Raw genomic sequence first — 15,232 nt, forward strand, 5'->3', positions numbered from 1 at the left:
TTTTAAAAATGGAATTCATTAAGTGTATTTTGGTATATGAGAGGATGGGGACCTCTGCTGGAAAAAATGAGGACTTTGAGTACTTTTTTTTAAAGCTATGAAATAATCCTGGTTTCTGGGGCTGAGCCCCAGAGTAAATCACTGGTTCAGGCTATTCACTGCCCTGCTGGTTCCATTCCTATCTGTTGACACGAGGAGCCTGCACTGTAGAGGGCAGTCCAAATGAAATTTCACCCAGTTCAGTGGTTCTTAATGGGTCGTATGGCCCTTACGGGCACAATGTGCAAAACTTCAGAGGGCTTTCCTTTTCACAGCGCCCAAAGCAGGGATGCGTCCAGATACTTTCCCGCTGAGAATTCTGCAAAGAATACACCATCCTCATTTGAGCTGTCCCTGTCGTGAAATGGAATTGCAGGTGTATTCTCTTTGTCCATATTCCATTGGACAGCTCATTTGTGGGGGTGGGGAAGGAACATTTGGATATGTACGACCATTTTGGCGGTATAGATTTTGTGATACGTATCAACGTATCAAAACATACATTGTGCTGTCATCCAATGAAGCGCCGTTTCCAGAAATTCTCCACATGTCATCATAAAGGTGCGAACGCTTAATCAAGATGAGCTAGACAAGTGAGATTCATTCAGCCTTAATGCAGAAATGCATCCTCTGTGTTCACAAGCAGCGTGAACAATTTTCTGATAACGATAAAAAAATCATCTTTTGTATTATCTTGTTACAATAGGCTAAAATGGCTACCCCTCTAGGAGTGGCCTCCTCACACCTTTTCTTTGAACTTCAGCTGTGGTACTTCAGGGGCTTGGGTGAGCATCTGGCTGGTCCCTGCCAGGTGACAGTATTCCTGTTTTGACTCCACTTGGTCAATTTTAAGACTATCCTGCAATCTCTCATTGAGTTGTTTTTCTTGCTCTCTTCTCTCCCTCTTAGATCCTTTTCGACCAAGCTCAGAGGTCCGTCCGGCAACAGCTGCACAATTTTGTGAAAGAGTGAGTCCCTGCGGGTTTCTTATTGGGGTGCGGAATCTATCAGACGGGATGCCGTGCATTCTCTCTGTTTATAATACTGAACGGACAACTCTGCAAGATGGGCTAAAATGTTATGAAGGTTGTATGTAAAAAAGGTACAACATACCTACTCAGTGCAAATGGAAAATGAGGAACTGAAACCATTAACAAAAACGTAAATGAATATCAAAAGATATTAAATAAGGAGTGCTTGCTCATTCCTCATGAGCAAGGCTGAAACACTTCATTGTTTCTCACAAACAGCCCATTTTCCCTTTATAACAATGGTTTGGTAATCCTTGCAAAAACGCTTGCGTATTTGGTTAAATTGCCTTCATTAGTCCTCAGGGACATAATTGTTTCTGATTTTATGACAGACATAGAGCTGTCAGACCAATAATGTGATCCCTGATTGGGTGGGAAGATCCATGTGACTGATTCAGAAAGAGGGAAACAATCGCAGACACAGTGGCATCAATTAAGATTTTTAAAAGAATGGAATGTTCATATCCTAGACGACGGCAACATCCCCCTGTTCTTAAAATCGCATTCATTTTTTTCAAGGAATCCATTTTCCTTCTACCACCAGAACCTGAAATCAAAACTGACAAATGTTTAGTACAACCCTATCTGGAATTTGTAGTAATGAGCTGGCTACATAAAAATCATTTATTGTAACTTATTGCAGTGAGCATAAAGTCTCTAGGATTGTCAGTTGGCCTGGAGAAAACTATCTGACTGTTTAATAAAGGTTTAATGTGTGGAAATGGGCTGGTGAAGGCTTTTAAGTCATGGAGGTATGTAACATCACCTGGTAAATAACATCTTATTACGTCTGTATTACAGGGCAGGACATGTTTCTCTGGGCCTGTTGGCAACTCTAAGAGCCACATAACCCTAAGAACACACAACTTGTGCTACTTGCTAAGCCAGATGGGCTGGAAGCTTGATTTTTAAACTGAAAATCAAATAGGATACTGATTTCAACTGCAAAATTCTGCGGTTGAATGTAGGCGTGTGTATTTTGAAGTAATTAAAAAAAATGACATTTTTAATTTGGAGCACTTTAAAAAAAATGAAAATTCCTTCTTTTACATTTGTTAGTGTTGCAGAAATGAATGAATGGATGCATTTCCTTTGTGTGATTAGTTTTGATGGCTCCTGAAAGTCTGGTTTAGAGAGCGGTCAAGAGGTCAGCAAGAGAGAAGCAGACATGTGAAACTGACATGGATGTTATCCAATCATTGAAGTCAAACTAGTCTTGCAACAGAAGAGAATGAAGTGGTCTTCGTTTCCACAATTTTTCCACTAATCATTGTGTCTCAGTGGCTTGAGGAGGGCTTCCCGGCAGTCTGCCTTAGTCAGCAGGAGGGGGAGAGAGACAAGAAAGACGTGACACTGCCATCAAAGCTTTGGCATTCCCAAAATCTTTCTGTCTCCTCGAAAGACAACGAAGACCCAGTGTTTGTTGCCCTGAGTTTTCTTTCACTGAGGAAAGAGGAAAGACGAATCAATCCCTCGCTGACTTCCCAGGCTTACGGGAGAGTGGAAATCCATCCCTTTTTGACTTTTCCAGTTAAATAGCGGAATCTGCCTTGTTTGGTTTGTCCTATGCGAAACCAATCCTTCAGATTCTTCATCCGCTTAAAAATCAGGGGGCAGGTACAGAGCAGGCATCTGAAGCAAGAGAATATAGGTCAGTGAGGCAGCCACGGCCTTCAGCTAAGCAAGGCCTGGTTGCCATGGGAACGGCCATGGACTCAGAGCCCGCGACTTCATCAAATGGATGGGGAGGTGGGATGAAAGCAGTGAAGGACCACTGACCCCCCCATAGCACCCTATGTCCTTTAGACCCCCCCCCCCCCACACACACACTTTAAGCTGTTCTCAGATTTCTAAATCTGCTTAATTTCTAGTGGAGAAGGGAAGTCTTAGATTGCACCTTCATGAGGTGACTGGCAGGCCTCTTTGGTGCAGTGCCATGCCACCAAATCCGATGTCAGGCCACACAGCGTCAGCCTGGTGCCTTCCATTTGCAAACGGAATATGATGGGCTTTAAAAATAATTGTTTCTTTAGATATAATCTCCTCTGTCCCCCTCCCCCCCGTTGCTTTCTTAATTTTCTGCCTGGGAGATGAGGCCGCTTTATGTACAGCCGAGATTATGGATATGACTGATGAGTTAAAGAATGTCTGGGCAGAGATGAGTGCGGTTGTCTAATGGCTCTGGGGTGGTACAGATCCCTCCTTGGGCATTCTGGGTTACTTTGGACCGGTGGTTCTCGCTCTTGGGCCAATTTGCTTCCCAACAAAATGTCAGAGGGGAAACCTACGTAGACTGCTTTGAGTTCCAAAAGGGTGGGATGAAAAAATACTAGATTGGCACTGGATTTGGTTCATCTCAGTTTCACTGCTGTCATTGCTGAATCTTTTGTTCGTAGTTTGCCTTTGGAACACCACTGGGGCGAAAATAGCATTGGTGGGTGGATAGCCCAGGCAAGCCCGATCTCATCAGATCTCAGAAGCTAAGTGGGGTTGGCCTTGGTTAGTAATTGGATGGGAGACCTCCAACGAAGACCAGGGTTGCAGAGGCAGGCAATGGCAAACCTCCTCTGTGAGCCTCTTGCCATGAAAACCCCACCAGGGATTGCCGTAAGTCAGCTATGACTTGACGGCACAACACCCCCCCCCCCCACACACAAATGTTTTGGCTTTAGTGGGGAAAGAGGAACAGGTCAAAAATACTCTCCGATTCTTTTCTCATAACAACTGTGCTTATATACTGCTCTTCTACACAGATAGTGCCTCACTCAGAGCAGTGAACAAGTTAGTGTTATTATTATCCCCACAATACAGCTGGGGAGCTGGGGCTGAGAGGAGGGGCTTACCCAAGGCCACCTGCAGAGCTCATGGCAGTAGCGGGATTCGAACCAGTAGAGTGCTGATTCACAGCCGAAGCACTTAACCACTGTGCTACAGCACCTCTCTGTGCTACAGCTTTTAAATGAGAATTTGAATTGATTTGGCTGGCATTTGAAATTAGGTGCCTTATATGGGAGCTAGGTGGGTAGCCCATGGGGTATGTATGTGGCTTTTCTGTGGGGGTGACCCATTTGTTGAACTCCCTCCCTAGGACCTTCACCTGAGGTCCTCTTTTTAGGCATCAACTGAAGTCAGCAATGTTGATGTGACCTTACAGGTCTTTCTCCCCCTCTCTCTTGGGGCCATAGCCCCTTATTTAATTTAAATGGCACTCCTGTTTCCTATTAATTTTGTCACTTTTCATTGCTGCTAAAATTTAATTTGAAGCGTTGCTGTGCTTATGACATTGTTTTCATCCTTCTTTTTATGGGCCTCCTTGAAAGCCCATCAGAGCAGAAAGAGGCACACAATTTTTAAAAATCAAATTAACAACAACAGATCCAGTTTGTGATTTTATTGATTTCCCGAACCGTGCCTCAAAACAAAACAAAGCAAACCTGGACAAATAAACTAAATGTCAAATCAGTTGAGATTTGAAGTCAGGTCTCCACTGTGTTTTTTATTGTTAAACAGTAAACGTGGGAACTCCAAATTTCTAACTGGGCCAAAGGAAGGAGTAGGACAGTTTCTCTTTCTCCATCTCTGCCATATTCCAGACCCTGAACCCATTCCCTAGCTGTTATTTGCCGTACGGTGGAGAAAAATACATTTTGCCTCTTTTTGTCCCTTAGTTATGCAAATGGCAGCATAACTTGCCTTGGGAAGGTATTTGAGATAAGAAAAATGGTATGTGTGCACAGGGGGAGAAAACTACGCTCTTCCATTTCACAGAGATGCAGTCATGGGCTGCCCAGAGTTTCATCTGATCATAAGACATTTTGGTGCTTGAGACAGAAACTTCAAAGGTCTTGGCTACTTTGATGCCTTTGATGGTAACCTCAAAATCTGTCACCTGAGACACACCGTCTCAACCTGCATGATGGTAAGGTTGGCCCTGTCTGGAAGCAATCCCATGTTTAACCCCAAACATAGAGTGCATGCTTACCCACGAGTCTCTTGGAAAACCTTTTCTGAATTAGCAGTTAAGTGAAGCTGATTCGTGACTCTGTGTTTCATCCCAGTGACGTCCGGAAATTCAAGGAGACCAAGAAACAGTTTGATAAGGTGCGAGAGGACATGGAAATTGCCCTAGTCAAGAATGCCCAGGCCCCACGCCACAAGCCCCACGAAGTAGAAGAAGCGACTGGCACATTGACCATCACCAGGAAATGCTTCCGGCACCTGGCCCTGGACTATGTCTTGCAGGTGAGCTCTTCCCGTTCTAGGTCCTTGGGGGGGGGAGTCGAAATTCTCCAGCTGGGATCTCCTAGAAGAATTTTTGCACTGCTATATTCTAGGGAATCCAGTTTGAATTGCAGGATTTGGGTCCAGTGGCATCTTAGAGACCAACAGGATTGTTAGGGTATAAGCTTTCGAGAGTCAAAACTCCCTTCTTCAGATACAAGGTTCACTAGTGAATTCTTCAAAGCAGGGCAATTTTTAAACATTAATTTAGATATTTCTCCTCCCAGTGGGAACTCAAAATGGCTTACTCCGTCATTTATCTCGCCCCCATTTTAGCCTTTCAACATCAGTCTTGGTTAAGCTCAGTAAGAGGGACTGGCCTGCCATCAACCTGTGTGCTTACATGGCAAAGTGGGGATTTGAACCCAGGATTCCCGGACCGTAGTTGGATGCTGTACCATACTGGCTTTTTGTTTTAATTGATGACTGGCAAGTTTAGAGGATCCTCCTTTATTTGTTGGTGGCTGTGTTGTTCTGATAGATTTACAGTTATCAGGAGTGAGAGAGAAAAAATTAAAAAGTCAGGAAAGGCAGAAATAACAACAACAACAATATTCAGTTTATATCCTGCACTTTGCAGTGGGCCAATTTGGGCCCAAATCAGCCTGCTGTGAAGTATGTGCGCAGTCCCACGGCTGCATGATGACATCACCAGAAGGGATGTCACCGCACAGCCACAGGACCACACGCACACAGCGTGCACAAGGAAAACTTTTACACGTTAAGAAGGAGGTAAGTGCCAAGTCTCCCCCCCCCCCGCCTCCCGCTGGGAGGGTAAGGGGACCTGGCAACTCCAGCTGTGACTGACCCAAGGTCACCCAGCTGGATTCAGGCGGAGGAGTGGGGAATGAAACCCAGTTCTCCAGATTAGAGTCCTGCCACTGCACCAAACTGGCTCTCCAGAAAATTGCTGGCAGGTGGGAAAGAGAGAGAAGGAGGACAAAGAGAGCTTTGGAGGCGGAGGCCTAGAGGACAGGAAAACACACGAAGATGATCTTTGATCTTTCAAGGTCAGTCTTGTATACTTTGATAGCAGGAGCTGTCCAGGGTCTCAGGTGCCTTTCGCATAATCTATTCCCTGATCTTTTTAATGGGAGATGTCAGGAATTGAACTTGGGGTTTTCTATGTGTTGCTGACCCTTGAGCCACGGCCCCACCCCAGGTAGATAATTGAAGGTACAGAAAAGAGCAGAAATGAGCTAGAGGCATACCCTCCAACATGTTGCAGACTAAAATGGGGACACAGCCCAGTTTTCATACTAAGTATCACCCAGCACTTCTGTTGCCTCTATAGGAAAGGGATTGTAGCTCGGTGGTAGAACACCTGCGTTGCATGTAGAAGGTCCCAGGTTCAATCTCCAGTTAAAGCATCTCATTGAAGGTGTTGAAAAAGATCTCTGTGTGCCAATGGATAAGAAAGCATAAGGAAGGCATGAAGCATCATGTGTTGCAAAAAGCAGTTGCCTTCTGCCTTCCTTACTCCAATTGCCTTCCTCACTGACTTCAAAGCCAAGAAAGCGTTTGTTCTTTGGTAGAAGGATATACTAAGAAAACGCACCGGTCCTACAAATGGTTATCAACTTAAAGATATATTTTAGCAGCAGTGATGTGGAAAACAAAGGGTGGCACACTGCTGAGTGCCTTAGTGTCCATGTGCCATGCAGTGCTTCTATGCGCTGGCGATAAGATGCCTTCATTTCCCATTCCCCAAAGTTTAACCTTCAGAGGCATGCTGGAGAGGGAACCCTGAAGAACAACATACTTTTCCGATGGACAACTGCAAATAGTCTTGATCTGTTTGGGGAAATGAAATTGCTTTAATCGAAGCCCTGCAGTGCTGAATCTTGGTCTTATCCCCTGAGCATCGCTCTAGGAAAATGGGGAATCGTTACCCTTCTAGCCATTTCTCCTCCGTTCGCTGCTGGACTAAAGGCCTCCTGCTTCCCGACTAATGGGTTTGCGGCAAGGATGGAGTCAAAGCTAATATTGATCCAAGCTGTTCCATTAGCCCCCCCCCTCTGCTCTTCCCCCCTTTAAAGTGAAACCATCTGCCAACACCTTCTGTCTCATCCTGGGATCGTTTACGCCAGGGCTTTTTTTCTGGGAAAAGAGGTGGTAGTGATTTGCCAGCACAGGGGGCAACTCCTGGCAGGAGGTGGTGCCCCCGGTACCACATGTGTGCTTGCAAAGTGTGTGCACGCTCCCAGGACCGCACAATGACGTCAGTTTGGGTCGGCTGGAACAAAAGGGGAGTTTTTAAAAGTTTAAATCACCCTTGGCGAAAATGGTCACATGGCCGGTGGCCCCGCCCCCTGATCTCCAGACAGGGAGAAGTTGAGATTGCCCTCCGCGCCAAGCGGTGCAGAGGGCAATCTCAACTCCCCTCTGTCTGGAGATTGGGGGGCGGGGCCACCGGCCATGTGACCATTTCCAAGAGGTGACCGAACTCCGTTCCACCGCATCCCAGCTGAAAAAAAGCCCTGGTTTATGCTGTCATATCCTGTTGAGCACCAGGAAGTGGACGGAAGGGAGCTGTTCTCCCATTAATGTATAGGACATCGCTGTATTAGTGGAGTAATAGGAATCTGGAGGGAGAACGTTGCTGTCTAGTTCATGGGAGTGAAGGTAATTCTGCACCAGCGGATGTTTCTTTGTACACATTCTGGGTCAGTAGTACACGTAAGAACTGCCTTGCGGGATCAGGAGGAATGTCCTTTTATCCCAGCATTCCAACAACAGCTAGCAGGACATTGCTGGGAAGTTCTGTTGTCTGTCCCCGGCATTTGGGGTTATTTCAGGCTGAACTGCAAGTCAAGGAACCTGATCACAGTTCTCCAACAGAAGGTATCATTTGCCCTTACACGCATTCCTAAGCAGAATTACACCCTTCGGTGCCTTTTGAAGTTTGAAGAATGGGCTTTTAAGAGCGTAATTCAGTTTAGGATGGCAGTGTGGGTATCATGCGAGGTGGTGAAGAGTAATGGGGCCATCTGGACACAAGGTGGCACTGTGGAAGCACTCGTGAGTGACACCCTAATGGGTGGCAAAGGGGATACAGAGGGAACTCTGCTCGACGCATTCCCATCTGGAAATCTTCTGCTCTGAAGGAACGCCGGTGAGTTTGGGTGTGTATTTCCCCTCAAAATGACTAAAGGTCTGCGGCTAAAAAGAGTGATTAAAATGGGGACTTTGCTGGCAGAGGATGTAGTGATGGCCACAAGGTAGGGTTCCCAGGTCCCTATGCCGTCCCCGTGGGAGGTGGGAGACCCAAGACTTACCCCTTGAAGTTCTCCTCGCACACAAAGTGCATGCACACTCCTGGAGAGACGTGATTGTGTCACTTCCTGGAAGTGACATCATCACGCCAGCCACGGAGCGCGGGGCTAATTCTGGCCCATTTGGGGCAAAAATTGGCCCCAGCGAAGTGCAGGGGCATGCCTACAACTGGCGTGATGACATCACTTCAGGAAGTGATGTTGTTGGGCCCCGCCAGGAACCCTCCTGGTGTGCACTGGTGGCAGCCAATCACTGGGAGGGTTTGTCACCTCCATTGGCGGGCAACTTGACAAACCCCTGGGAGATTGCCCGCTGCTGGTGGACCACTGGTAAACCTACCACAAGGATTGATGGCTTTAAAAGGGGATTAGATGGATTCAGGAAAGATAGCAAGATCTGGGTCCAATAGCACCTTAACAACCTTCCAGTTGTTCCAGTTGTTCTTTAAGGTGCTGCCGGACCCAGATCTTGCCTTCACCTTGAGTTCCCTGTGGCTCACATTGCTGTGGAGAGCACAACCGCAGGCCCCCAAGGGCGGATCTCTGTTCACTTGGCAATCCGAGGAAACCTTGTTTTCATTTTTCTTTTCCAGATCAACGTCCTCCAGGCCAAGAAGAAATTTGAAATTCTAGACGCGGTAAGAATTGGGTTCAGGGCTCCTTATCGCTCATTTCCCCTACCCAGAACAATGAAATAAAAGAGGTGTCTACATTACAAATGGAAAATATTTAAGCCGATTTATCTAACATTTTAGAAATAGACTTTTTTTAAAGAGATCCTTAGATCCCTTCATGATCTTACAGGTAACTGGATGCCTTGTAAAGCCATAATTGGATGATTAAACTTATTCTAGGCTTCTAGGCTTAACACCCACTCAGAGCAGTTTACAAAGTATGTCATCATTATCCCCACAACAAAACACCCTGTGAGGTGGGTGGGGCTGAGAGAGCTCTGAGGGAGCTGTGACTGACCCAAGGCCACCCAGCTGGCTTCAAGTGGAGGAGTGGGGAATCAAACCCGGCTCTCCAGATTAGAGTCCTGCCTCTTCTAACCACTACACCAAACTGGCGCAACCTGCAGTCCTCTTTGCAACGGGGAAAGGTTGTCAGGCGCTCATGTTCCTGGGCTCTGCACCAAACTCATGCATTGATTGACTGAGATTATTTATAAGCCACACTTTCCATAAAAACAGTGCTCGGTTACATTCCTCGCTGCATTCAAGGCTGGGGCCAACTCTCTAAAAAAAAGCACCGTCTTTAGTTCCACCACATCTTGTTTCAATATTTATATCCCACTTTTCTCCCTAAAGGGGACTCAAGGTGGCTGACGGCATCATTCTCTCCTCCCCCATTTTATCCCGACAACACACACCTTGCAGATTAAGAAAAGCTGGCCGAGGGTCACCCAGTGAACTTCCCCAGTAGACTGGGGGTTCAAACTGTAGTCTGAGACTCTAACCGCTACACCATGCTGGTACCACAACCATTAAGGTCAGCCACATTGACTCACTGAAGGATACTACCTGTGCATGTGCCAAATCAGATACATAAGGGCGCTTAAGAAGATGTTCTTCTCAATGGCTGCTCCTTAATTTTGGGATTCTCTTCCCTTGGAGCATTGCCAAATCCTGACCCCGAGAGTCTTCCGGAAGGTGAACTTTTTGAAAAATTCATATTGGTTTTTGGAACCAGTATTTGGGTAGAATATTAGCATACTGTTAGAATGGGGTGGGGGATATTGTTCATAAAAGGTAACTGCACCCACCTAGAGACTTGGCCCCAATGAAGTTAAGAAACAAGAAAAGGCAGCAGGATTTCTGCTCGGACACCCCTAGGCAGCAAGCAGTGCGGCAGCCATGCCGGTTCCATGGTCATTCCCTTGTGGGATTTTTTTCTGGAGGAATATAGGTACAGTGAGGGCAACTGAAGAAGATAGAGGCTAGAAATTAGGACTTGTTCACGGTCCGTTGCCACCCTGACTGCATCCCAGGATTCCTTGAAGCATGAGAGATCCTAGATATACAACCCTGGGTGTGTTTTCATTACCCACCGCAGTGCGCACTCTGACAAGGCACACTCCAGGGTTTCCTACATTGCATGGAACACTGGGATGCACCTCTCAAGCCACGTGCCCGACTCCAGCATTGGCCGCAGCGTTCTGTGGGAATGGTGTCACTCCATGTCCCTTATGACCTCATAGAGGATGCTGGGAGGGAACTCCTTTGGCTAAGTAAAGGATTTGCTGAGCGAAAAGGCAATAGACTTGTACTGCTGAAGGGAACGGGCTTGCTTGTTTGTGGAAGGACGGTGTGCCCTTATTTCTTTCCACTGACTTCCTTTTTTCTTTGTTTTTGTTCTCCAGATGCTTTCTTTTATGCATGCCCAGTATACCTTTTTCCAGCAAGGTTACAGCCTCCTCCAGGAATTGGACCCCTATATGAAGAAACTGGCTACCGAGGTAAGAAACAACTGGCCTCTTCAGTTAGCAGAACTCTCATGAATGTAGTTCATAGGAGCTCAAGAGTGAAAAGATTCCATCTGAGATTACTGGTGGCCCAAGTCCACTGACATTCATACTCGGAGGCTTTGAATACAAATCACAATGGCCTGTAATACTGGCTGCGACCCTTGCCTCTGGGCCTAGAGATGTGGTTCATGCTGATTGCCTCTGGGCTCATTGGACCAAGGATTTGGGTTAAACCAGAGCTGTTTTTCCTGGAAAAAGAGGGGATGGAACTCCCTGGTACCATATGCGCGTGCGCCCCTGGGATGACATGATGATGTCACTTCCGGGAAGTGATGTCATCATGCAGGGCAGAGCCACTCCTCAAAGGATATAAAAACAAAACATAAGGAGGCCAGGCTTAGCTTTAAAGAATTAGAAGCAAGCTGGCTGGGTTTAAATGCCCCTGTGCAGCAGCACGGAAAGGGGCATTTAAACCCCAGCTTTTCAGCTGCCTGGCAGGGACTTGCCCACCAGGCATCTGAAACAAGCTGGCTGGGTGCTGCTAAAGAGCGTGACACTGTGAACTGCGAGTGGGAGGAAACAGAATGAGGTGGTCAGGACCACCAGACACGTGATCTCTTTGGAGAACTGCTGGAACACCGTTCCACAGCGTTCCAGCTGAAAAAAAAGCCCTGGGTTAAACTAACGGAGGCATTTGCCTTTAGGCTAGGAAAACTTGGACTTTGGTCTCCCCGGCAACCATCACACATATCCCCTGTGTGGATAAGATCCTTCTGGTTAATCCTCGGAGTTATCACCTACTATTGGAACAGTAATCCTCAGGTGTCCTTATGTGGCTGCTACTCCTGGAGGTTTTTGTCTCTTGACATCCTTGGCCTAGCTGATGGCATAAGTTAGTGTGGTTGCCGCACTTGAGAATCACTGACATAAATCTGCATTTAGCTGTTGTTAGGGTTGCAGAAACAAAAGGTGGCCTAGACAGTATCTCTAATATAGCATGGGTCTGGCGCCCACATGAATTGCATACACTGTAGAATACTTCAGCAAACACAGACTCCACTGCAGGCAAGCAGGGGTACATTGGCAGGCAAGCAGAGGTTTCTTTGAAGATTGAAACCTTAACACAACTGACACACATTTGGACAGCAGCCTTTTGCAACAACCATGTAGACTAGGCCAGTATTATTATACCACATATTGCAGACGAAGCCATTTATCTGTTTATGAAACCTCATACTTCCTCCAAGCGTAGCCTATAATTCTCTCCTCCTCTGTGTTTTTAGGCCTATTCATCTCATAATAACCTCATAATAATATTAGGGCTGCCAGCCTCCAGGTGGTGGCAGCCCTAATATTGTAATTCTGGAGATCTCCCAGAATTACAAGAGATCTCCAGACCACAGAGATTAGTTCCCCTGGAGAAAATGGCTGCTTTGGAGGGTGGACGCGTTAAGGTCTCTCCCCTCCCCAAACTCGCCCTCTTGAGGCTCCACCCCCAAATCTCCAGGAATTTCTCAACCCAGAGCTGGCAATCCTAAATAATACAAAGATAATTCCAACAGCAGTCAGTAAATCAGAGCAGAAGGTGGGCAAATACTGAGTGTGATGTCGTATCATCATACTGGAGAAACTTAATGGGGGGTGGTTGTTGTGGGTTTTCCGGGCTGTATTGCCGTGGTCTTGGCATTGTAGTTCCTGACGTTTTGCCAGCAGCTGTGGCTGGCATCTTCAGAGGGGTAGCACCAAAAGATAGAGATCTCTCAGTGTCACAGTGTATACCACACTGTATACCACAGTATACCACACTGTGACACTGAGAGATCTCTATCTTTTGGTTCTACCCCTCTGAAGATGCCAGCCACAGCTGCTGGCGAAACGTCAGGAACTACAATGCCAAGACCACAGCAATACAGCCCGGAAAACCCACAACAACCATCGTTCCCGGCCGTGAAAGCCTTCGACAATACATTAATGGGGGGTGTTGGTTTGAGGGCAGATGTATCTCTCTTTTAATGTATAGTTAGCCGCTCAGTCTATCTTATGAATGTTTAAGCAATAGCAAGATTAGTGCAAATCTTTTTCACCACTACCAGTGAAAGTGTGGAGGACTTTCTTACGAGAAATACCCTAGAACTACAATTTCCAGAATTCCCTGGGAGGAAGACGGTCCCAATAAATACGCCCATGGACATATCAAGCAATCAAGAATTGCATTTTTTCCTTCTCTTTCTTGCTTTATAGTTGGACCAGCTGGTGATCGATTCTGCAGTGGAGAAGAGGGAAATGGAGCACAAACACGCACTTATCCAGCAACGGGTGAGGCTTCGGCCCCAGGGCAAGTCCCCCTTGAAACATTGTCAAAGGACATGTCAGGGTTTTGTTTCTGCCAGCAAAATACCTCTGCGAAGGTCTCAGGCAGGACATGGCCCTTCCCTGTTGCCAGGGTCATTTCATAGAAAAAGAGCTGGAGGAACTCATTAGCATAACCTATTAACATATGTCACGTCCCTTGACATCACTGGAAATGTGTCATTAGCGTGACTGATTTGCATATGCCACGACCCCCTGACATCACCTATCCTGGCTATTTTGGACCCAATCCTGGCCATTCAGGTCCGAAATTGGGCCCAAAATGGCAAAAAGGGGCTGAAAATGGCCGAAAAGGGGCCCAAAATGGTCAGGATTGGGCTGCTGCTGAGTGGGAGAGACCTGATGTAGGCTGTTTTGACCCCAATCCAGGACGAAACAGGCCCCAAATGGTCGAGAGTCGGGTGGACAGGGCCACCTGACGTGACTTCTTTGGGGAACTGCTGGAACTGTGTTCCGGTGCATTCCCCCTTGAAATGAGCCCTGCTTTTAGTGCACATGTGCGAGCTGTCACAACACATGGGCATGAGCAATTTTCAATGTGTGAGTCGTCCCAAAGATTGGAGGGAGCTGTGTTGGCTTGTGGAAACATTCCTAAAAACTTTTGTCTAATACATTTTCTTTTAGGGTTATTCATGAAGCAGCACAATTTTCAGTTTCTTTATCGGGCTGGATTTCAGCACAAGAACAAACAGAAAATGGGAAAGGGAGGAGCCATTTCAGGGCATGGCAGAGAAGCCACGCTTCTGCAGTTCAAAGTGTCTTCCAATGGCACCCAGGACTATATAATGGATTAGATGGTGTTGGGTGCAAAACAGAATTCCAAAATGCACAAAAACTTACTGAGACCAGGGCTGTTTTCACACTGCTTACCTTCTTCCGATGTTGCGCAAATCTCGCGCGAGAAAATGCGATCTTTTGCATTTTTGCACCATGTTCCAGGTCATTCCGAGAGAAGGTAAGCAGTGTGAAAACGGCCAAGGTACTCAACAGCTACTGAGGAAGAATGACGGTTCTCCCTTGGAGATTCTAAAAGCCAGCAACTTTTACCTAACTTAACTCAGTGGAGTTTGACCAACCCACAGTTTATCAGCTGTTTTTTTTTACTGGTCCCTTTCCTTCTTTGCTTAATATCCATTTCCTTCTGTGCGCATTGCCCTCAGGGAAAGACTTGTCATGCAAGATTTAGTTTCTCACTAATCTCAGAGATGGGATCCAGTGTTTCCCATCTCTGAAGCAGGCCTCTCGGTCTCGCACATCTGTCCAGCTGCCCCCCCCCCCACCTTGTGGCAGCCACAAGCATGTGAGTCCCTTCCCTGCCAGATGGCCCACGCTTCCTCTTAAATCAGGCGGCAGACGGGAGAATGGCTGGAGCCCTGCGCTCCTCTGGGCCCCACCCCTGCCGCAGACCTGGCTGAAATGTCGTATTTTTCTCCACTTCCCATAGACAACAACACCCAGCGAGAGGGATTAAGAGAATGTCAAGAGGAGGCAAGAGAGAAGGGGCCTGGGAAATCGGAGGCTCCTCTCCCGTGTTTGCAAAGTCAGAAGGGTCTCTGGATTACGGGCCTCTGGTGGAAGTGGCTTAGCTTGCATTTCCTAGAGACAGGAAAAGCCCAGCCAAGACCCAGACGAAAACTCTATCAATTTCATACTTGAAAAAAGCGGGCTTGCGCTAGCTCTCAGATGTGTGAGCGAGGGGTGGAGACGGAGAGCAAGAGGGGCTTCCCTAGGGAGGGGAGAGGGGCAGAGGGCAAGCTGGCAATGGATTT

The 15,232-nt window shown here is 46.9% G+C and overlaps 1 protein-coding gene across 1 annotated transcript in view; it reads left to right on the forward strand.

Moving 5' to 3' along the window:
• The window catches only part of ACAP3 (ArfGAP with coiled-coil, ankyrin repeat and PH domains 3), a 159,771-nt gene that overhangs the window by 86,399 nt on the left and 58,140 nt on the right, over positions 1–15,232 (forward strand). Inside the window, exons 5-9 of the mRNA XM_055001930.1 lie at positions 949–1,007; positions 5,129–5,312; positions 9,220–9,264; positions 10,989–11,084; positions 13,335–13,409. Of these exons, the coding sequence (XP_054857905.1) occupies positions 949–1,007; positions 5,129–5,312; positions 9,220–9,264; positions 10,989–11,084; positions 13,335–13,409 (459 nt within the window). The remainder of the gene's footprint in view (positions 1–948; positions 1,008–5,128; positions 5,313–9,219; positions 9,265–10,988; positions 11,085–13,334; positions 13,410–15,232) is intronic.

The sequence above is a fragment of the Eublepharis macularius genome, chromosome 17 (assembly GCF_028583425.1).
Source record: "Eublepharis macularius isolate TG4126 chromosome 17, MPM_Emac_v1.0, whole genome shotgun sequence".
Lineage (NCBI taxonomy): Eukaryota > Metazoa > Chordata > Lepidosauria > Squamata > Eublepharidae > Eublepharis > Eublepharis macularius.